General features: G+C 35.2%; 5 protein-coding genes across 6 annotated transcripts in view; 4 read left to right on the forward strand and 1 right to left on the reverse strand.

The window, feature by feature from the left end:
• Positions 1 to 3,688: 3,688 nt before the first annotated feature.
• LOC129790353 (ribonuclease Oy) lies at positions 3,689 to 5,676 on the forward strand. The gene is made up of 2 exons (XM_055827830.1): positions 3,689 to 4,091; positions 4,167 to 5,676. The coding sequence occupies exons 1-2, from the start codon at positions 4,018 to 4,020 to the stop codon at positions 4,969 to 4,971; spliced, it is 879 nt and encodes a 292-aa protein (XP_055683805.1). The 5' UTR covers positions 3,689 to 4,017; the 3' UTR covers positions 4,972 to 5,676.
• A 120-nt stretch (positions 5,677 to 5,796) lies between these two features.
• On the forward strand, positions 5,797 to 10,580 carry LOC129790135 (dynein axonemal intermediate chain 3). Its single transcript, XM_055827448.1, has 4 exons — positions 5,797 to 6,239; positions 6,299 to 6,490; positions 6,553 to 9,594; positions 10,144 to 10,580. The coding sequence occupies exons 1-4, from the start codon at positions 6,199 to 6,201 to the stop codon at positions 10,277 to 10,279; spliced, it is 3,411 nt and encodes a 1,136-aa protein (XP_055683423.1). The 5' UTR covers positions 5,797 to 6,198; the 3' UTR covers positions 10,280 to 10,580.
• Positions 10,581 to 10,945: 365 nt separating this feature from the next.
• LOC129790371 (protein obstructor-E) overlaps positions 10,946 to 24,110 on the forward strand; it is a 53,105-nt gene continuing 39,940 nt past the window's right edge. The window contains exons 1-4 of one of the 2 annotated variants that reach the window (XR_008750549.1): positions 10,946 to 11,195; positions 13,517 to 13,714; positions 13,784 to 13,987; positions 14,108 to 14,576. Coding sequence is in view for 1 of the 2 variants with exons in the window: in XM_055827854.1 (XP_055683829.1) it covers positions 11,144 to 11,195; positions 13,517 to 13,714; positions 13,784 to 13,987; positions 14,108 to 14,361 (708 nt within the window). In the remaining variant the exon portion in view is untranslated. The remainder of the gene's footprint in view (positions 11,196 to 13,516; positions 13,715 to 13,783; positions 13,988 to 14,107; positions 14,577 to 24,110) is intronic. The other variant, XM_055827854.1, reaches the window with a different exon arrangement.
• LOC129790381 (protein obstructor-E) lies at positions 15,852 to 20,082 on the forward strand. Its single transcript, XM_055827863.1, has 3 exons — positions 15,852 to 16,106; positions 18,644 to 18,853; positions 18,929 to 20,082. The coding sequence occupies exons 1-3, from the start codon at positions 16,061 to 16,063 to the stop codon at positions 19,330 to 19,332; spliced, it is 660 nt and encodes a 219-aa protein (XP_055683838.1). The 5' UTR covers positions 15,852 to 16,060; the 3' UTR covers positions 19,333 to 20,082.
• On the reverse strand, positions 21,714 to 23,747 carry LOC129790275 (adenosylhomocysteinase). Its single transcript, XM_055827715.1, has 3 exons — positions 23,587 to 23,747; positions 23,319 to 23,509; positions 21,714 to 22,892 (listed from the first exon to the last, which is right to left on the reverse strand). The coding sequence occupies exons 1-3, from the start codon at positions 23,609 to 23,611 to the stop codon at positions 21,810 to 21,812; spliced, it is 1,299 nt and encodes a 432-aa protein (XP_055683690.1). The 5' UTR covers positions 23,612 to 23,747; the 3' UTR covers positions 21,714 to 21,809.

Consider the following 24,110-nt stretch of genomic DNA (forward strand, 5'->3'; position numbering starts at 1 on the left):
CTGAATTAGGCCCAATCCTAGAAATTGTTAAATTTTCAGAAGAAATTCTTGAAATTTAATTTTTTATTCCGAAATTGTCTCGAAAACTGTTCTTGAAATTTCTCGAATTTCCAAAATGATTGGACCATTATAGATCGCGATTTTTTTAAAAAATAATCTATTTAAGATCAGAAAAGATTTACAAAAACAAACTGAACTGGAGCTTATAAAGAACTAAAAGAGAAAGAGCCTAAGAAACCTGAGGGGGAGGGAGGGTTGGTAGTGATAGATATTATTGATGATAGTAGATATAAGCTAGAATTACAATGTGGAAAAGTTTGTACATTAGTTTTCATTAAATAATTTCAAGATTCGAAGAAAAACATAAAAAATAATTTTCCCATCTTTCAAGATATCTAAAGAAAATTCTTAAGAAAATAGAATAATTTTGTTAATTAAAGAAGAACGCTCATGATAATAATTGAAAATTATTCTTAATTTTTACTGAAAAATGACCCACTTCACTCTATTGATTAGTTACCACTTTGTGCAAAATTTCGGGTATCGTCTGAGTAAGATTACAAGAAAAATCTAGAAATTGTGAGAATATTCAAGAAACATTGAGAATGAAAGCTTCTGTTCTGAATCATCTTTTCATCTTATTTTTAGTGATCGAAAGTAGATCAATTTTTTCTTAATTAACATCCGAACGTAAATCAGCAGAATAAAGAAAATAAAGGAATGATAACAATCTCTACTGACTCGTTCCAAGCAGTTATCTTTAATTTAAATGTATAAAAGTTTTACCTGCAACTGTGTGGTTAAAAAATTATTATTTTTAAAAGCTCTTTTGTAAAGCACACCGTCACAAAAATGCTTAAGCTTCTTTTAAAATTTAATTCCTTTTTTTTAGTTTTTGTTAATTTTTTTTTTTTTGAAGAAGTTTGAGGTTTATACTATTTCCATATAGCGTAATTTTGTTCCTATCTATATAATAAAGAAAGGCCTGTTTGTTGGTAATCGTCGTTCCGATTTACCTATACAAATCCACACCGTTTGACCAATCGCGATGAAATTTGGTACAGAGGCTCCTTATAACAGGCGGTTTCAGATGGCCGTATCCATTTTCCCCCCAAAGCCCCCCTTCAGGTAGCCCCCATAGAGATTTCATGCAGTTTTTGCAAATTTTTGAATTTGGCGCCTAAAGTGTTGTATGAAAATGATTTCTTCTCTTTCCGAAATTTTTCTCCGAGATTTATAAGTGGCCTCAATCAAACCATCACAATTTATTTTCCTCTAAAATTTGCGCGAAGCGCAACAAATCCCCGCGAAGCGGGGTGAGGTAAATTGGAGCGAAGCGACAATTTACCTCGTTCCAAATATTTAAGTCAGGCTAAAGCCAAATTTTAGGGAAATTTACAATTCTAAAGATGGTGAATACGTATAAGTATGATATATAAGTAGGGGAGAGCGGGGCTAATAAAGTCACTTAAGGGCTTGGAAAAGGCTTAAAATATCATATTTCCTATCTAGATAGAACAAAATGATCTTAGAAAGAGTTGTAGGGCAAGAAATATCCTAAAGAATTGGACTATACATTTCACTTTATCTGTTTAGGAAATATGATATTTTGAGCTTTTTCTAAACCCTTAAGTGACTTTTTTAACCCCGCTCTTCCCTATATGATGAATAAGTAACATTTAGTCCTAGATATTTTCAATTTATTTTTTTCAGTATTTTAGGAATTTATTATTCGTCTGAAAGCTAAGTAAGTTCCAATTCGATCTAAATTCAGAATCAACTAAATATTTCTGATGCTACTTAAGTTTAATAAAATCTTTAAGAACAAAGTTGATTTTTATAGTGAAAAAGAATAACGTTTTAATAGCCAAATTAACGAATTTGAGTTTATTATGTTTAAAAATTTTCATCTCATAAGGATATCAGTTTCGTGTGTATCTAATATCATTATCTGCAAGCTTTTACTTTAGAAAAAAAAATGCTTTTCTTTCAAGTCCGATTGCGGGATATGCTTGAGATGGATAAGATGCCCAAACGGAATTATCTTTAGAGGAACAAACATGTTTTAAGTTTATTCAGTGGTGATATATTTCTTGCTGGTCACTTCTCAGAACTTTAAATCACAAAGATAGAGGCTCCTCTACCAGGCATTTCCGGGGTGTTGATGTGTCAATCATGCTCAGAGAGCAAAAAACCATTAATTTTCATTCAACTCCACCGAGGGACCTCCTCCAAAAACACCCGCAAACAATACCAAATTCGGAGTACAAATTTACAACAAATTATCTTGTTTTTTTTTACTTCTCATATATGTATATCCGGTGTAAGCAGCACAATTGACCAATCAAAAAAAAACTTAAAGCTACGAGAGTTTATTGCATTTTCTCCAGAAAAAAAATCCCGCCCAAAATGCTTAATTAAATTGCTGCAGTTTCCATGTTGTTCCATTAATAAGCTGATTGCGAATTAATTAATTTTTTTGATTCCTTCCAATCGTTTCCTCTTTTCGGCATTTAAAGAGAAAAAATGTTCCCTTCAAGATAAGAAAGCGGTAGATTTTTGCATTGGAAGAGAGTGAGAAGACAATGACAGGAGAAGATAATTTGCCTACCAGAATAATCTCGAGTAAATTGCAATTAACTGAATTTGGCCAACATAATTTAGCATTCGGAATTTCTGTAGAATGTGTCATCACGGTTATCACTAATTGAGAGAATAGATCAAGACTGTGATAAAATTTTAAAAGTTTCATTTGATAATTAATCATTAATTTTGAATAGGTAGCATTTTTAGAAATCAAAGATTTTTTTTTAATATTTTCAGTCTGATTTTGATAATGCTCATTAATTCGGATATGTTCAGGGTATTTTTTAAATTTTCGCTTAGACTGATATGTATCATAATTGTCTAGAAAAGTCAATTCTAAAGTGATTTTCGTATAAACGGAAGAGGTCTCAAAATTCTTTCTCTTCGAATCCATTTTATTCTTGAGAAATTGAAAAGGATTTATGTTGTTTTTATGCTCTAAAATCTAAAGTAGAGGGGACCGGGGTTAAAAAAGTCACTTAAGGGTTTAGAAAAAGCTCAAAATATCATATTTCCCAAATAGATAAAACGGTATGTATAGCTCATTTCTTTAGGAGATTTACTGCCATACAACTCTTTCTCAGATCATTTTGTTCTATCTAGATAGGAAATATGATATTTAAGGCTTTTTCCAAACCCTTAAGTGACTTTATTAGCCCCGCTCTCCCCTATGCTCTTTTGCTTAGAAAATCTAATATTCTGGAAAGTTAAACCTTTTTAATATAATGACGTTTTCTAGTTTCCAACGTTCCGGGAACACTTCAATTGGCTCAAAATGATAATTTAAAATCATCTTCTTAGCAATGCAGCGTAAAAGTTGAAAATTTAATTTCAATCAAATAGAACGTTTTAGAATTTTGTGTTCTTAGCTGACTAGATATATAGGTAATTAAATTTATATAATATTTAATTATTTTAATTTGAAGAATTACTATTCTTGAGACTATTTAATTTTTTGTTAATTATTAATATTTTTTAAAATAAAATTCTTCCCTTCAGTCCTCAGTAGAGGCATTTAAACTTCCCGCTCATTTCATTCATTTTCGAACATTTACTACCAAGCGCATGTATGTATACTACTTTCGTAAACCACATCTGTCTCGCTCTTGACAATTTACTACCAAAAGCAGTGAAATTTTCCTTCTCAAAACACAAAAATAGTCGCTCGTATTTTGTAATCATCCTGATAGATTTTTATCCCCTCAATGGGTGATTTAGGATAAATTTGAGGAATTTCTTAATCTTCCTCAATTTGTTTTACAACACATTAGCACTCTTTTTCTTTTTAACAATTCCTCCAACGCAGAAGAATTGGTGTATTGCCGTGTGTAATTTTTATTTGCAGGCTTTCTCTTTGTGCTATTGTTGAAAATAAAATTTATTAAGAAAAAAAATATTTCCCCACATTCTGCTATCAGTTGTGATAAGAAAATGCGCAAATTGTTGCAATGTTGTTTTGGCGTTGGATGTTTTCTCATTATAGGATTCTTAACGGTGGACGTAAGGTCAGTGTCAATGAGAGAATTTTCTCTTTGAGATTTTTCTAAGGCTCTCTTATTTTAATTTTTTTTCCATTTTAGCGCAACAAATGAAGATCATTCGTGGGATATTTTAATTTTCACGCAACAATGGCCACAGACTGTGTGTCATCAGTGGAAGAAAGAGGATCGGAAGCACAATTGTCGAATGCCCTCAACTCGCAATCTTTGGACAATCCACGGTATCTGGCCGACAAAATACAACGAAATGGGACCCTTTTTCTGCAACTCCTCATGGACATTTAATGTGAGCTACATTGCCCCCATTGAGAATCAATTGGAAATTTTCTGGACGAATGTTGAGATCAGGAGTGATCTGTATGACCTCTGGAGGCATGAATGGGAAAAACATGGAACATGTGCATCCGTTCTCCCTGAGCTCAGCACGGAAATTCTCTACTTTCGTCAAGGCCTGCAATGGCTCAATCACTACTCCATGTCCACAATTCTGGCAAATTCAAAAATTCTCCCAGATTCCACACCAACCGTTGAGGACATTCACACAGCAGTTGTCAGTCAACTTAACCGAAATCCCGTCATTCACTGTACCTACGACTCACGACGCCAGGAGATTTTCCTGGAGGAAATTCGTATTTGTTTCAACAAATCCCTCGAGCTGACTGACTGTGATGGCGTTGTTGGGAAATTTTATCCAACCCATACGTATTCAGGGGGGAAAATTATCACAAATTGCGACCCATCGAAGAATATCCTCTACCCAAGTATTGTTCCTGATCTAATGGAGAGACTACCACCAACAAGAGGAGATTTTGGGGATTCATGGTCACGATTCCCACTCGTAACTATCTACAAAATCATTCAATTTATAAAATGGGCCACATTTTAAGTTTGCTGCATCCCATTTTGTAGCTGATGTTGGCTACAAATCTTTTTACATTAATTCCCTTAATTTTGGATGTTACACGGATTTTACAAGATTTTATTTTTAGTATTCTGCTGGCAAGAACTAGAAGATTTTTTTTAATTTGCAAAAACATTAAAATAAAAAGGATCTTCTCAGAGCTTTCAATTACGAAAAAAATATTATCAAGTTGATCTCAGAAAATTTCTAACCCATTGGCATTTAAGGTATAACTACTGAAAGCTTTGGTAAAACCTAACTTGACTCAACAATAAATTCTTAACACAATAAAAACGCTCAAAAAAACGCATAAAGTTTCCAAAATCATTTATTTAGTTTATCAAGCTTTTGTATAAAAAAAATCAACATTTATTTAAAAATATTTTTGATAACTTGAATAAATTAAATACATATTATATTGTTGAGTCATCAAACCTTCTAGCTTTAGCAGTTTTGTCACCAAGATACTAAAAAATATTATTCTAAAATCTTTGTAACACAGAAGTTACAGAGAATTAAATTACAAAGATTCATTTTATAGGAAAAAGAAAGCCTAACTTTATGAACTTTTCCTACACATAGAAATTGTTTTGCGTATCAATAGAGAAAAAAACACAATTGTAAATAAATTGAAAATTTGAAAATTGTATAAATTAATTTCCTAAAATATAAGTTTTATTTAATAGAAAATACATAGAGTTTTCGTTTTCTCATCTCAAATATTTCTCCGAAAGTCGTGGGAAAGTGAAAACAATTGTGAGATTTGAAGTCACGGATTAGAGACGCAATTGGTTCGATTAAAATTTCTTTTATGGGGCTTTGGTTAATTTCTCTCGTTGTGTATGTGAGATCTGCTCTATTTTTCAATTTCTGATTAATTAAAAATCCCTCTTCAATTCTTTTTAATTAATGCTTTCACGAGAAAATGAATAAAATCCAATTTTAATTTTTCGTAAATTTCGTGAAATTTTTGAAAAATGTTTTTTTTAAGTATAAAGTCACAATTAAGATTGTTTTATTTCAAAAGAAAACAGAAAAGTTGTGAAAATTTTATTCATAAGATTGCAAAAAATACAAATAGTTGTACGCAACTAGTTGCATACAACTCAATATACTTGTTGCCCATTGAGTCCATGGAAACCAAATTTAATATTTACACCGGTAAACGAATTTTGTGAATTTTCCTTAATTATTGAAAGAGCTCCAAGAACAATGGACCGAAATCCCGAAGTATCTTCATTCCTCGAAGAAGAGTAAGAAGTTGAATGGAATAATTTCATTGCAAAGGATTGTAAGAATAATTTCTTTCCAGAGAAAGGTTGGCTAAATTCGGTAGAAAGGATAAAGATGGGCAAACACCGAATGCAGAGAAGGAAGAAGAAGTCATCGGGCCGGTATCTTCAGATTCTGACTCTGATGATTATGAATTAATTCAGAATTTCAGTGAAAAACGTGGCAAAGATATCCTGTTCAATCAACTGAATTACACAAAAATTATTCTTGAGTAAGATCGAAGATAGAATCCTTAAGAGACGAATTATTAATTTATAAAAATTCTTTATACAGCTTAGAGCTTCAAAAGGAACTTTGCCTGGAAGTTGGTGTCAATATATCGGATGAATTTCCTTGGAAACTGATGAAAAAGGAAATTCTGGAGGATTATCTAACAGACAATCATCCTGAAACTGAAATTCTTCGAAATAAACTCAATCAATTGGACAACGACAGTGTTATCCTTGTTGGGTATCTATCAGACTTTGCTGAGGAGGGAACATTTATCGTGTACGACGATGCTGAATCCGCTAGGACTGCTTCTCGTGTTGTTGAACAACTGGAAGCTCTCCAGAGGCATAAGCTGAAGAGGAGATTAACGAAAATTCCACGAAAATGGGAATGCCTCGGAAGCGACAAGGAAGTTAATGAATACGCTCCACGCAAGCGTGATAATATCGTGAATGTGCAGATTCAGAGCACATATCCTGTACGTCTTGGAAGGGAAATGAAGCTCGAGCAACGCTTCTGTGATGATGCTAGGGATGGATATGTTGAGCTTGTAGCTGGGAAGAAAGTCTTTGATAACATTTACAAGAGCCGAATTGATTCATTCATCCAATGTGCTCCGATGCGCGTTAATTTGGAGCAACAAACAGATCCGACCTTTCCCACAAATGCCTGGTCACAGTACATCTACGTCATTGAGCGTGAAAGACGTGAAAAGTTGGAGGCAGAACTTAAGGCAAAAGCCGCCGAAGAAGCTGCTGCAGGTGGTGAAGTGGAAGAAGAGGAGACCGAGGAGGGAGAACAAACAACCCCAGAAATCAAAACTGTTGTCCTATCGCGGCAGATTGAGGAATTCTTAGCTGCATTAGAATTCAATCAAGTTGATATGTATCGTAATGATTACATTCTTGCCAGATCGAAGCGTCTCTCACCCTTCCAAGTGCCGCATTTGGCGGAGAAGTTCTGCTTCGCCGACATCTCCAAGACTTCTGGACGAAGAGTTCAATGTATTGAATGGCATCCAACTGTTTCGGGGGTTTTTGTGGCATCATATGCCTTTGATACACCATCCGTGAAAATTCCCACCAGTGACACCACAGATCTCATAAATAGGATTGTTCTGCAACCCAATTATGTTCTTATGTGGGCTTTTGATGACACATTGTCTCCAAAATTGCAACTGGAAGCCCCCAGAGAAGTTTGTGTCCTTTCATTTTGTCCTTTCGATCCAACAATCCTAGTTGGAGGCCTCGTGAATGGACAAATAATTATTTGGGACCTCAAAGATAGGCTAACAGATTGTGACTCTGAGGAGCTTTTAACGCCCAAACAGGCGAGGAACCGTGAATTGATGAAGGAATTCCTTCGATGGACTAACACAAAGAATCAATATCTGTTCGTTCGTAGAGCAACAATTAGTGCTCTGGAATATTCTCAGCAGGGTCAAATCACCGGAATTCGTTGGCTAAACTCCCACCATATGATCACAACTGGTGGTGAAATCCGAGAAAATGAGAAAGAAAGTAATAGAATTTTTGTAACTGCCTCCCTAGATGGGACTGTGGCATTTTGGGATCTTCTTCATCCCGAAAAGTGCCTGGACAGAAGGACACCAACAAAGAAGAAACAACTCAATCTTCCTGCGAGTATTTCCGAAGGAATGTCCGAATATGCTAAATATGATCGGCTATTTCGTCCTCAGAACATGATCAGTGTTAAGAAACCTATTTCAGCAATGATCTTCAATGATGCCCAATTTCGTATGGAACCTATAGGATCCACTAATAGAGCTCTCACCATTAAAATCCCTTTCAGGATGATCCCTTTGCCACCGCTAAAAATAGAACCGAGAGATGAAGTTGACGAAGAGGAAATTGAGGAGGAATTCAATCCTCTAAATTGCTTCTACATCTCAACGAGTCTTGGTGAGATTTACGAAGTGAAATGGAAGGGACATGAAACCGATCCTCAGGCAGTAATCAATCGTGATCAAGGAAATCTCACGCAAAGCTTTGCTCCCATTCACGATGGTCCAGTTGTAGTGTTGGAGAGGAATCCCTTTATCCCAGATGTAATTTTGTCAATTGGAACGAGAGTCCTCGCAATCTGGCGCCTCGATACACCACAAACACCCATCTACTACCGTCGGCGTCCAGCAGCTCTTGTCTCAGCCAAGTGGAGCATTCGACGTGCTGCCGTTTTCTTCATTACCCGCGACGATGGTGACATTGAGATATGGGATTTGCTCAATCAAACTCAATCCCCCACGCTTGTGGAGAGCATTGGTAGCCAGATAGTGACGACAATAGTGCAGCAAAAGCTCCCACTGATGCAGGATGTCGTGGCAATTGGCGACTTCAACAGTAACATTCGCATTCTCGTCATTCCACCACCTCTCGCGACAGCCACACCTGACGAAGTCAACCATCTCGATCGTCTAATTGGCAGTGAGATTGATCGCCGCAGGCATTTGGCTAACTTACAGGCGGAATGGTTTGCCGCCAATGAAGACATTATTGCGGCAAAGCGTCAAATGGAGCTCGATGCACGCGAGGCGGAAGAGCGACGTCAACGTCTGGCCAGAGATCAAGAGGACGCAAAACGCCTCAGGGAGGAGAAGGAGGCACGTAGGCGTGCAATGAGAGACAAGAAAAAGATCACCTTTGACCTACCGCAGCAGCTAAATCGAAAGTGGGACGAAATGAATTTGATGCGTCTCATGAAAATGATAATGACGATGAAGAAATTCAATCCAGATCAGGTGGCACAACAAATTGCCCCAGAAAAGGAAAGATTGGAGTATGAACGCACAAAAAAGGCCACAATTCAGCAATCTTTTGCAAAAGTCGATGAGGAGCTCATTGCAATACGGCAGAGATTGATGCCCGTGCAGGAGACTCTTGTTGATCGACGGACATTGATTAAGGATTTGCTTGAGGAGATTCTCAAGCAGGAATTTGATTATGCTGCCTTTGAGAAAAGTACTCTCATGGAAATTGCGGAATATAAGAAGAATGGTTCTCTCAAATTCAATGATATCCTCGCGAGAGGACAAAAGAGCAGAGAAATTATAAATAAGAGCTTTGGAAACACCCTTCATCAAGATCTGTGAGTATTCTAGTTGATTAATTTTATTTTATTAATTAAATTGTTTTTACTTTTTTTCCGTTAAGATTTTTGAACCTCTATAAGAAAATCGTCCAGAAAATACGATAAGACTTTTTTTTGTTAATCAAAGTATCACATTATTAATTTAGAATTAATTCGAAAGATCTTTTTAAAGATAATCAAAATAAAGTTTTGGACCAATTATTGGGAAAATGAAAAATCCAGAATTATTCTCGAAATTTTAATTCTTTTTAAATTAATTTGTTTAGAAGAATTCCATCGAATCAAATAGAATTATGGAATTTTACTAATTGTATATAATCTCCTAATATGGAGGCGCCTGGTTAAACAAAGAAACCTGAATGTATCTTTTCCTAAATAATTTTGATTTCAAGTGGAGGCGCCTGGTAGTCACTAAATGTTTCCATTTAATTAGTTAATGTAAAATAAGAAAAAGCTTCCATATTGCGTTAAGGCAACTTTAAAACAAATTAATTTGTCTAAAATAGCTAATTTAATAAAAAATCTTTTTTTTCCCATTACTTACAGTTATGAAGAGCAAAAAAGATTCCGCCAGGGCTACAGGAAGTCCACTCAGGATCCGGCATCTCGTGTGGAGTCATCAAGAGCAAGTCGTCGTGCTCGATCAGTCACATTTCCCGATGATGTTAAATCTGACGAGTAAAAGCGATCAAATGTTTAAATTTCTCTATATACGCAACAAATTGCTCCATCACCCCGCTAAAATTGCAATTGGCAACAGACAATCCAATTTTGTGTCCAATTTTCCCCATTCTTCCGATCTTTTTGTACCCAAGCTTTTTTTCTGTTTTCCTTCAAAAGGTTGTTTTTTGTGTGGAAAAAAGTCGTGTACTACGTGTCTTCACCATTCTCTTCTGCACATGAGTGTGAAAAAAAAGACGTAAGGTAACTAATAAAAATGTATTGAAATTGCAAAAAAAAAACGAAGAAAAATAAAAAGAATGGTTGATTTTTGTGTGAAATGACCAAAACGGCATGCGTGCAATTTGCTCAATTGAAAACCCATTGATTTGGTACAATGTTTGGCCACACGGTGAGAGCGAGATGAGATTAAAAGGGAAAGATTGGAGTGAGATTGAACTACAAAAGGAGAGAGATTTTTAAGATTGTTTAATTTGCAAAAACTTCATGCACAACTCTTAACTTCTTCGGCTATGTACCTGCCCAATACACACTTTTCCAGTTCCCTCTCATTATACTTGGTGGCCACATCGCATCAATATATTGTTGTTGATGATGTGAGTGAGAGACTTTGCCACCATGAAGAGGTAGGGAGGTCGTCAAAAGAAAAGAGGATCGCGCACGGCATCGGCAGTTAGTTCAGTGTAAGTCAAGTCATTGATCAGAACGTGATCTTTCCTCTTTACAGAAAAATCCATAAAGTGCTTTGAGCTTTTTCCCTGTAAAGTCTTTTAAGGCTCTCTCTCACACTGCCATAAGTTATAATTGTCAGTTAATCGTTATTTTTGTTTTATTAAGAGAGAGTTTTTTTATTAATTAATTAATTATGAACAAATTTACTGTCGTTCTCGCAATAACAGCATTGATTGCTTCAGCCAGTGAGTCTCATTTTTTGTTTTTATTATTAATAAATTCGCTCTAATAAATTTTTAATCATTTTCACTCCCAAAGTGACTCGCGAAATATTCTCATTAAAAAGTCATTCATGTTACCCTCTTATCCAATAAATTTTTCATCACGCACCCACATCGTCGATAGAAAATGTGCCAAAAAATATTCATCGCAATGCCAAATATAATGAATACAAATCAACATGTTGTGCATATTCAATCATTAATAATTAATACAATTTTTTCTCGTTGATGCTGCAATATTTAAATAAAGTGCAATGGATTTGAAAGCAATATTGGTTAGAGGTTGTAACAGATGGGTAGATATTTTATTGATTTTATGCTAAAAAGGATAAATCACAGCTTCATTGAGCCTTGAAGTGATTCAATTTATCGCAATGAATTTCACTTTGAACAAGAAAATGTTTTCACGACGATTTAAATGCAACTAAAGTGTTCTTAAAAATTAGTTTTAATTGCCTATAGAGAAGTCAAGTAAATGCTATCAAGAATAGTATTTTTTACAAAGATAATAGTTACTCATTTAGGGAGATTTTAGTAAAAATATTTCGTGGTATAATATCCTCTGCATAATATATCAAAAAGCAAATTAATTAAAATTGAAGAAATTTTCCATGATGCGTTTGAGAGAGCATAAAATTAGCATAAAAGCTAAAAATAAACGCAGCTTTTTCACAATTTTAATAATTTCTTATTATACTGAATTTCACAGCAAAAAATCATTTTCTAAACCTCAATATTAAAAATGAATTTCTCATCATTTTTAGCACCCCCAACTAAATATGTAGGTACTCATATATAGCACAACAAATAAAACTTACAAAATTAATGAAATTTTCGTGAGATGTATTTTGTGAATCATCGTAAAATTATAAAATGTTCACACAGAAAATTATATAAAATACCTCGTTAAAAGTTGCTGAAAGTTCAAATAAACTGGTTTGTTGTATAAGAAAATGCGGCGATTCGATACATTGGACTTTTTAAACGGATATTGTCTTACAAGGAATTTTAAAAGACATTTTTATTCCAAAAATAAATATCACTCGCCCTCTTCATGTACACTCTCACCGCATTTTTTTCTTCACTTTTAAATGTCTTTTTCCCATTCAACTTGTTTTTCCCCGCCTCATTGAATGCCATGTGAAAATCATGGGGCATGCTTAACATTTTTTTTCTTCATGTCGTCTTTTTTTTCTCAACTTCTTTCCAAGCCCCTGATGCATTGTTAAAAAGCCATTTTTCCAGTCAATATTTAACAATGTCCACCACATCCGACCAGTTGGGGAGAGATTATGAAACGATATTCAGTGTCATTGAATCTTGTCTGAATTTCTTGCTTTGGGGCATGAGCAACATAATTTTTTTTTCTTTGCATCTCATTCCCTCTCCATGGGTTGAATTTTCACTTTCTTAGGCGCTAAACTTTTGCTTTCAATGGGCGTTCGCGTACACTCACTGTGTGCAAACTCTTTCTCCGATCGGTTTGGTGTTAATATACGCAAAAAAGGTGCACATTTATCTACATGCGGACGATAATTGCACCTAATCACCTCCCTATTACCAATAATTTAGCATTTAAGTACAGTATGGGATTAATTTATTTCTAGGAGATTTTTTATTCCATCGATATCAAATTACTTACGTTGTCAATTACATATATAACGTACATAATATATATCATGCATTGTATATATTCATTTCACTTTAACTTATTCAATACGCATTTGCTACGAAGATTTGTAACGCTTTTCCTGATTGCCAAGATCATTTTTTTCTTCTTGTCTTTGGAATAAAAACTACCTCACATGGTGAAGAGCAGAAAGGTGAAAAATACAATCAAAACGTTTTAGAAAGTTGTCGTCAAGCACACCGATGTGAATATATTAATAAATTCTCAGCATTCGCACACAACTTGATTTCATTGGGCTCATGGCATTTACTCATTCCTACACTACATTCGTTCATTCATCTGCTGAGCTTTTTTTGCACACGGCAGTGTCTGCATAATAAAAATTCTTTGAGCAAATAAAGATTAATGCAAATCTTCTAGAAGAATATTCTAAATATAAACCGTTTTTTGCTTCAAACCGTTATTATGGGGACACGAGAAAATCATTCTGCCAAAAAGTTTTATGTTCTAGCTTTTAATTCTAATGCAATTTTATGAGAGAATGTGCGCGATAGAGCTATATGCAGAAAACACCATCATGCATTCTAAATGCTAAATGAATAAGATGGAATGCTAAAAAATTCAATGAACCACTCCTTCTTTTTTCGCGTTATAGGTGCTCAGAATTTCAAATGCCCCCCAAAAGATGGTCAATACGAGGATCCCGTTCAATGTGACAAATTCTACGAATGCACAGATGGACAGGCAGTCATGAAACTCTGCCCCGATGGATTGGTCTTTGATCCAACAATCAGGAAAATCAACAAGTGTGATCAACCTTTCAATGTAGACTGTGGCGATAGGACTGAACTTCGTAAGATGATAAAGGTGCAAAGAATTAAGGATCTCTGAGACTTATGTGAATGTTTTCTTTTATTAATAGAACCACCAAAGGGTAACCACATTTGCCCCCGGCGGAATGGTTTCTTCGCTCATCCTGACCCTGCCGTCTGCAATGTCTTCTACAACTGCATAGAGGGTGAATACACCGAGATCACGTGTACAGCTGGTCTGCACTTTGATGAATACACTGGAACTTGCGTCTGGCCAAACACAGCCCAACGTCAGGGATGTCAAGACAAGAGCAGTAAGTTAAAACCCTTAAAATTATAAAAGATCAGACTCTATCAATTACCTGATAAACCTTCCCTTAAATATCTCAAAGACCTTTAAGATAAAAATTAAACAACTTTTGAATATTCAACAGAGGAACTCAAGGATGGTTTCACCTGCCCGAAAGAACAATCAGTCGACTCTACGGGTCAGACAGTTGCCCACCCCAAATATGCCCATCCCACAGACTGCCAACGATTCTACGTATGCCTCAACGGTGTGGAACCCCGAGATCTTGGTTGCCAAATCGGTGAAGTGTACAACGAAGAGACTCAGCGCTGTGACGCCCCCGAAAATGTGCCAGGATGTGAGGATTGGTACGCCACGTCAGATGAGAAGAAAAATTAAAATGAGAGGAATTTGTAAAAAATCTCCCTTAAAAAAACAAATTTTAAGGAGATCATTGATACAAGAAGCTCTCATAGCACTTCCTGCCACATTTTACATCCTAAACAGACTGTAAATGAAAAATGTGTTTGTGAAAATATTTTTGGAAAATTTTGTAAATTTTTTTCTCATTAACTAATTAAAAGGAACCAAACTAAAAAGAAAAACTGCTTCTGGTATTTTTTACTATAATTATTAATGAAAAAAAAAACTTCTTTTCTTGTTTATTGGTGTCAATTCTAAGACAGTGGTGTATGCTAGAAGGTTTAAAACCATTGAAATTAAATAAACGAAATAAAAATGAAAATTGAGAGAGGATGATGGACATCCCTATCCCGACTGTTTATACAAAAAATAATTGAATTCGTGCAAGATCTTAATTATTTTTTTTTTAATCATGGGTAAGTATTTATCTGAGTTTCTTGAAAAATTTAGTTTTAGAAAATTCTGATAATGGATTGAAAATAAAGCATTAGGATTTTCTCATGATTGATTTTTTTATTTGCAAAGCTTGCAAAGTTTTATTTCAAAATTATCTAAAAAAGTCAATTCTTCATCAAAATCCCTGTTTGGTGTGTTAGGAGTTTAGTTCTTCCTTTAACAGAAAATAAGAAAAAATGTACCATTCTTACTCAAGATTAATAAAGAAATTTTTTGAGCTTTCTAAATATATTAGAAAACATAATGAATACCTAATATTTAATGTTTTAAGAAATTGTTATAAAAATCGCATCATAAATAATCTGAAATCTCTAATAAATTTCAATTATTCATCATAAACTGCTTAACGGTCTCGCAAAGAGTGGGAAAATTAGAATAATAGAAAAATCAATATTGTTAATATATATAGCAACATTATAGTATTATTTTTATGCTCTAATTTTGCCCATATAGTTGTATAATTTCAAGTTCTTCTCTCTTTGAGCAATAGTCAATTAAAAATAGATACTTTAAAAGTCCGAAAAGAGCCATTCTCCCCTATAAAATCAATCAAAAAGAGCTTTTAAAAATCAAAATTACAGAGATAAAACTCTTTAGAAAATATCTTTCTTTTTTTCTCAAGTTATGCTCCCTAATAAACTTTTATCCCCAAAGATTCCAATTATAATTTTGAATACAATTAATTTTTTTCATCAAAAATACCATAATTAGCTTACTTCCTGTGAGCTTTCTTCTTCTTGTTCACTCTCAATGTTACAACGCTTTTATTACTTTGATGCAATACTATGTAAACATTTTGAAAGTTTATGGTTCGTAAAAGCCACAAAAAGCCGCAGATGCGAGTAAAACTTTAAAGTTAATCGGTAAACCGTTCGTAACGTCCTCAGGCACGAAAAAAAGTGCACACCCCACCCAAAAAAAAAGCGCACGATTTTCTCCACTCTCCAAAATGAATTACTTTTCCACCCAAACTACCTCCCAATAAAGCTCCCGCCATCACCTGTGACTCTACTTTGCTCACAAATCCACCTCGTCCACAGTCAGTCGACGGCCAGCCACGGATCAGATCGCTGATCTCCAAGTTCGGGAAAATATTAAAACTCACTTTTATATATCTTGCCTAATCTCACGAGGAACGTGATTTGGTAAAGTTGGAGAAATCCTCGCGGTAGATTTTTTTTTGTGCAAAAACAGCGAAATTGAGTGTTGAAAAGTAAAAATGAATTGCTTAACAGCCCTAGTAGTGATTGCTTTTAGTGTTTTAGGTGAGTGTTGTCCAGCTTAATTGCACATCTCTTACATGATTCTCCAGCAGCTTCCTAGATAAATCTTTGCAATTTAACTTACTTTGACACACTGTGTGCGCATTATGCAACATTTACATGTACAACATATCCTTCCCTTTGTGGGGAGATTGAAGAAGAAGAAAAAACGTTAATTGGCTTTACAAGAAATTGATGTGGTGTGTGAGCAAATTGTGGATTTATATATTTTCTTTATTCAAATCACACGCTTGTACCACCAAGAGGTGAAGGCAGTTCACCTCGTCGCCAAAAACCGTTCACCATCCTATATTTTTTTTTGTGTCTTTAGCTCCGAAAATTTAATTCACCTATTTCACTTCTTTGAGCTTGTGGCGAAGCAAAGAGATCAACAAAAAAACTCTACCTGTCGTTTTATCATTTTTTTTGGAGGAAATGAGAGAAATTTCAAATAATGGCACCTGTTTACCCGCGTTTTCACCGAAAACTCCATAAAATCTCTTTAGCAAATAGAAAAGCAGCATAAAATTTCTTCTTAGTGGTAGTCTTAAAGGGACACAGCATGACCTCCACAATGGGAGATCATTTTAATTATTATTTATTAATTCATTGAGATATTTGTCGAGATATGAAAGTAAAAAATTACGTAGTACACACATTGTTCTCGATTTTTGCAATCTCAACACCTCCAGTAGATATTTATTTTTTTATTGTTGTCGTTTAAATTTATTCAAACAATATTCTCTCGCATAGATCAACTTATTTTTAAAAGTTAATTGGCACTTTGTCACGATAAACCACCTGGAAACTCGTTTGTTCAGAACATGTTCCGGGCTTATGCCATTTGGAACACGCATCTAATCACGAAAGAAAAAAATCAAAAATCATTCAGCTGTGGGACCCAATGCTGTGATCATTTTGGTTAATTAATATAAGTTGTGGTTTATCGTTAAAATAAGATTTTTTCTTAACATTTCGGGGGATTATTGATACTTCTTCAGGTATTAAAGAAATCTACAATTCATTCAGTTTTACATAAATTTGCATTCAGCTAACATTATGAATCATTCAGCGACTAAACAAATGGAAAGAAAATTCCTTACAAACGTTAACAGATAGTAAATTTTGCAATTAATTACCATCGTATGAGAAGTAAGAAAAAAAACCGCATACATTGAATCGTCACCTTGGAATGAAAATTGAAAGGTGTTTGGAAAAGAAAGTCATCAATGTATCCCAAGAAGCGCATGTTTGATAAATGATACATAAATGCTAAAAATCTCCAATATTATATAGTAAAATTGCAATATAAAGCACCATTGAGCTCCAGCTCAATTTTTGCTCTTTTTATCTCTCCTTCTCTCGGTGCAATTATTAAATTACATAATCACGTAATATGTTGCACTTTTTCCATTTGCTCCAGTTCACTTCACATGCCGTAACTTGAAAAATATTTAGAATTGAAAGTCTTTTGAAACAATACTCCATAAGGTCAAATACCTGGAGAACACCTAAAGATTTTTTTTTAAATTGATTAGTCTACAAAGTAGCCTCTACATGTATGTTTTAAATATTATTTTCAATTGTATTTATGCATGATTTATGACGGGAATTAATGATGAGTTTCTCTTTGAACATAATGGCCAGAACAAGATGGAATTAACTGGCTATTGTAAGTAAAAATAAAAGAAATTTAAAATAAATTTTTTGTCTTAAATTTCGTTAAAGAATCTTCTTTATTTTAGAACTAAAAGAAGTAACAATTAGCACATTTAGCTGTGATTTTTTATGCGAAAATGTAAGGATTTTCTTTTATTTTTAGACCGGGCTTTTTTCTTGAAGATCACGCTTTTAAGATTTCAAAATCAGGTCATGCTGAATTAAAACTTAAAGCCTTTTTTGAATTATTTACCAATTTTAATGCTCTAAATATGATCAAGAAATACGTCTGGCCGACTTCGCATATCGCAATTCATATGATTGCTCCAAAAATACTAAATTAAATTCCTTAAAAAACTTAGGCCAAATCTAAAAAAAACTCATTTTTTGCTTAAAAAAAGTAAAATCTAGTTTAAAAAACTTAAGCCGAGTATTTAAAACTAAAGCCTAGCTTTAGAAACTTGAGTTTTGTTTAAAATGCTTAGGCCTAAGTTTAAAAAAAATTTAGACCTAGCTACGAAGATTTACTTAATGGTTTCCATATACGATCCTTATTGATTGCGTAAGGATAATTGAAGCTACTTGAAAAAACCAGACTTCCAATAAAATAGAGCAAACTTGTATAGGTCTTTCCTTAGGGAATTTTCCTCTCTATAATATTTTCTCAGATCATTTTGCTTGGCAGGAAACCTAATATTCTGACAAAGCTTTTCAACCATTCTTGTCTGATTTTTTAGCCCTGATCTCATTTACTTATTACGTGTTAACTTGAAATGTATTTAACTTTTGCATAATTTTATAAAAATAAATAATGGGTAGATCAGTATCTAAGAAACTGAACAGAGAATAAATAAAACTCACCATAATTTTTGTCTTTCCAGGCGCTTACGGAGCCCCAACATCCTGCCCAGAACCCTTCGGTGTGCAGGCCTATGCCCATCCCGAAATCTGCGATCAATTCTTCCTCTGCACAAATGGCACACTGACCCTTGAAACTTGCGAAAATGGTCTTGCATTCGATGGCAAAGGACACGTTTACAATCACTGCAACTACAACTGGGCCGTTGACTGTGGACATCGCAAATATGATCGTGAGTTTCCATCTTTTAGCCATTTTTTTTTAGACTGAGGGTGGTAATTGTGTGTAAAATGGATAATTATTTTAGCTACACCACTGTCGTCTCCTGGATGCGAGTACCGATTTGGCATCTACCCAGATACAGATAAATGCTCAACGACGTACCTGAAGTGTGAGCATGGAGAGCCCTACGTGAGCCCATGTGATGATGGTTTGGTGTACGATGATCGCATTCACGGATGCAATTGGCCCGATCAGCTTCTTGAGAAGTGCGATCCTACCGCTGTTGTGGGATTCGTGTGTCCCGATCATGTGCCATCCCACAGTCCAGCTGCTCGTTTCTGGCCATTCCCACGATTCCCCGTGCCCGGAGACTGCCACCGGCTCTACACATGCGTCGAGGGTCACCCACGTTTGATCACATGCGGCGAAGGAAAGATCTTCGACAAGAACTCACTCACATGCGAGGAGGACATTCCATGTGTCGCCTAAATCCTTTTCCCATCTATGGGGAAAATTCTTGCCTGAAACACACAAAAATATTGCAGCAATACTTCCACAAAGCTTCCGCAGAAAAACCAAAATCAAAGAAGGAAATTTGTTACCATTTTCACTTTATGAGAAAAAAAAGTGATTACACCTTTTATCTAAAACTTTCGTGCAAACGATTTTTCTTACACTCTCCTCAATGCTTTTCCGTTTAATAATTCACACACACACGTACCAAATTGAGAAACATGGGCTTTTTGGACGCCCACGCACACCATGTGGGAGTTGTCTGAAAGTTTAATCAACTATTTTGCAATATTTTAATTCATTGCTCCCGTTTCACTTTTTTCCTCATGCAAAAAATTTTACTTCTCTTTTCCCAATGCATATGTAAAATACCTTTTCCTCTTCCACGAATTTTCTTTCCACTCTAGCATGCATATTAGGACATGTGAAGAAGAAAAAATAATAATATGATTTTTTTTTGATAAGTTGAATTAATAAAACAAGATGCATTTAATAACGATCGCTAGAGCGTTGCAAATATTCTTGCGCTGATTGCAAATTCAAGAGCTTTGCAGAGGGAAGAATTTCAAAATCAACCGATGAATGAAAAATTGATTTGTTTGAATGTTAAAACTCAAGAGAGCAATAAGTTTTTTTTCCTCATTAAAATTATTATGTGAGCTACTACACAAATAAAATAAAAATGTACTTTTATTGCTAATTAAATAGTCCATTTTATCCATTTTATATTATTAGAGTTACATTCATTCAATTTCACTGCACAAAGGTGAAGGTTCCTCCGCCACGAGTTTGATGGACTTCTTTTTCCGAGAAAATCGCATCGATGAGAACTGCTGAGGCGTAAAATGTGTGAGATAATTTTGTCAACATGCGTGATGAATTGCAATATTTCTATTTCCTCCGAAACACAAACAGATTGAAAATTCCTCATATTTTATGATTATTACGCTAAAATTCTCAGCGTGGCCTGTGACCTTTCAAGTTTTGGTTGCCGAAGCAACTAAAACAAACTGGTAGGTATAGAGCGTCATATTTTCTATAACATGGTGCAGATAAGAAAAATAATTTTGTGCAATACATTTTGTTCGATAATTTGTTATGAGCAAGTTTAATAATATGTTGTAAAGATTCAAATGTTTATCTATTTTCTATTTAATTAAAGTGCATGACCCTAAAGAAAGATTGTAAACCAGAAATCTAAAGGGAACATAGACCTGCCTCCTAAAATTATTGTTGTAGGGGCATAGCCAAAAATCTATTCTAGGGAACAGTTTTTTTTTTTTTTTTAATTATTCATTTCTTTTTATCCAAAGGACGCTAAAATTATTTAAAAGGAATAACTTTAAAAGTCTACATTGAAGCTGTTGCATTTGAATTAGCAGCTTTTGTTAGTCTGCAATTCTAACGTTTGAAATTTCGCTTCTAACAATTGATTTGGGACAGGGGAATCATCAGCTATGATGGCACCCCCTTTATTAATTAAATAAATAAAATAAATAACAATTGACGTTTTTGTCTTCAAAGATTGACATTTATTTTAACGTTATGACGATTATTCGTGTGTTTGACAATTTAATCATTTTCTAAAGTTTCATTGAGACTTTTGACAATTAATTTCTAACGTTTGACATGTCTTTTTCTTTTTCTCAGTTGTTCTAACGTTGAAATTCCGACTAAAGCTTGAGATTTGCAGCGTTTTATTGTTTATTTAAACAATTGACATACCTTTATTATCGCTTTACGATTGATCAAACGTTTTAAATTTTTTACATCGGTTAACGCAACTTTATAACCTTTTAGGATTGTTTTTAATAGTTTGACGCTTAGAATTTATTCTTAGAGTTTCATTTGTAACGTTAGACGTTCTTTTATTTGTTTTTACGCTTGTTTGGCATTTTATTTTAACGTTTCAATTTATTCTAACATTCACAGATTCTTTTTTTTTACATTTTGTCGTAGCGTTTTAACTTTTTTTTCTAAAGTTTGAAGTTTTTGATAAAGCTAGAAGTTTTTTTTAACGTTTTGTTTAAGACATTTCTTTTCAAATCTTTTACTATTTTTTTTCTAACGTTTGACGTTTATTCTAAAATATCTTTTTAGTTATTTATTGTAGTTTTTGCCTGAAACAGCATAAATTGTTGAGGTGTTTCAACACTATACGATACTGTATTGTTGATCTCTGCATGGAAACTTAATAAGGGCTATCTAGGTACATTAACGTAAGAGCCTCTTTACGGATAGGAGTGTATCAATCTTCTGATTCAATTGATCTAATCGGAGATCGTTATTTCACTACAAATGATCTTCAGCCCTTACTAATCGAATAAAATTATTCAATAAAAACAATAGCAAAGATATTTTTAAAAAAAAAAAGACCTTTTTATTCAACTAAAAAATAATGTGAACAATTTCTTTTTTTTTACATTTTTTTTTGTGAAAATCCAAAAAATTCCTCAATATCTGTAGTGATCAGGCTTGAAAGGTCCCTCCTGGGGAACACTGAGGTATTTAGCCTGCTTCTCCGTGAGCTTTGTCAATTTAACGCCAAGCTTTTCGAGATGTAGCGCTGCTACTTCCTCATCCAATTTCTTTGGCAACATGTGAACACCAACCTTGTAGACATCGCTCTTTGTCCAAAGTTCAATTTGTGCCAGGACTTGATTTGTGAAGGAATTGGACATGACAAAGCTCGGATGTCCTGTGGCACAACCCAGATTCACGAGCCGCCCAGCAGCGAGGATGATGACGTGATTCCCATTGGCAAGAGTGTAGCGATCAACTTGGGGTTTAATGTTGACCTTCTCTGTGGCATTCTTCTCCAACCAGCTAACATCAATTTCGCAGTCAAAGTGCCCAATGTTGCAGACAATGGAGTCATCTTTCATATTCATAAAGTGATGCCCCTCAATGATGCCCTCGCATCCAGTTGAGGTGACAAAGATCGTAGCTTCCTTGCTGGCTTCATCCATTGTTGTCACCTCGTAACCCTCCATGGCAGCCTGGAGGGCATTAATGGGATCAATTTCCGTGATGAGGACACGTCCACCGAAGGCGCGCAGGGATTGAGCACATCCCTTGCCCACATCTCCATACCCCGCAACCACGCAAACCTTCCCGGCAATCATAATGTCTGTGGCACGCTTAATGCCATCAATTAGGGACTCACGACAGCCGTAGAGATTGTCGAATTTGCTCTTTGTCACGGAATCATTGACATTAATTGCTGGCACCGTGAGCTTCCCATTCTGGAACATCTTGTACAGATTGTGGACACCCGTTGTGGTTTCCTCGCTAATCCCACGAATTCCCTTCAAGTACTGCGGATATTTCTCATGCACAAGATTCGTCAAATCACCTCCATCGTCGAGGATCATATTCAACGGTTGGCCATCACGGAAGACAAGGGTCTGTTCGATGCACCACAAATACTCCTCATCTGTCTCACCCTTCCATGCATAAACGGGAACACCAGTAGCAGCAATAGCTGCAGCAGCATGATCCTGAGTGCTGAAAATATTACAACTGGACCATTGAACCTGAAAGAAAAAAAAAGTTTTATCTTTAGATCTTTTGCATAAACTTCTTATCATATCTGTTTCTTTTTATTCCAGAAGAGATAATAATAATTAATTAACGGACCTGAGAGACCTAGATCTTCGGACTCTGCTGCTAAATAGAGCAATTAATTTTTTTTCTTTGATAAAATTCCCACCGTAAAGCACAAAAAAGGAAAATAAACAGATTCACGACAGAGGAGTGATGCTATTCCGTAAGACGGGGCAATGAATAAGCAGAAAATGAGAAGATAAGGCGACCCCAGAGAATCTCCAGCAGGGGGTCAACTTATTATGTATGTATGTGACGTTGCTGCCCCAGAAATCCCCCAAAATAGCATCAATGGCACTCGCGTGACTTGGAAGAGCTTCCGGGGAGATAAATGGAAGTTTTAGGGATTTCATTACCTCAGCTCCGAGTTCCACGAGCGTCTCAATGAGGACAGCAGTTTGGATGGTCATGTGGAGGCATCCAGCAATGCGGGCTCCTTTGAGGATCTTCTGCGGACCGTACTTCTTGCGACATGCCATCAATCCGGGCATCTCATTCTCCGCCAGCATGATTTCCTTGCGCCCAAAGTCCGCCAGGGACATATCGGCTACCGGAAGTGGAGGAGAGATAACCTCACAATCAGGACATTCAGGATGTTTGTGGCTTCATTCAATGAGTACTCACCAACTTTGAATGTAGGCTTGGACATGATGCTCTGCTAGTGATCTGGACACTACGGAGGTACTAAATCAACTGAAATTGAGCTGAATTTTCCACTTGCACGCGGAATCTGGAGGACCCGGCAAAAAAACAATGACAGATTGTCCCAGCAAACAAAATGAGTCAATCTTTTGTCAAATTTTATTGAGCGAAAATTGAGTCAAAGTTTTGTTTAATGGGTTTGTGTTTTTAATTTTATTTTTCTCGCGTTTTCCGCCGTAATTTCCGGGAAAATTAAGTTTTCCGAGCTTAGAATTCGACGCCGAGTCGATAGGCATAAAAAATTCTGAAAGTTTGCGAAAATCGATTCCCGGGGAAAAAAAGTGCGTGTAAAATCCCCAACCGTCAAAATTTCTCCAAACCCCCATTTTTGCTCCAAAAACTCCCTATAGGGCCCTCCGGAACATTCCCAGGTTCTCTAGAAGCCTCAAAAATGTGTTTTATGCCCAAAAAACTGAAAGAAAAACAGGAAAAATGCATTTTTTGGA

This window comes from Lutzomyia longipalpis, chromosome 2, assembly GCF_024334085.1.
Source record: "Lutzomyia longipalpis isolate SR_M1_2022 chromosome 2, ASM2433408v1".
In the NCBI taxonomy this organism is placed as follows: Eukaryota; Metazoa; Arthropoda; class Insecta; order Diptera; family Psychodidae; genus Lutzomyia; species Lutzomyia longipalpis.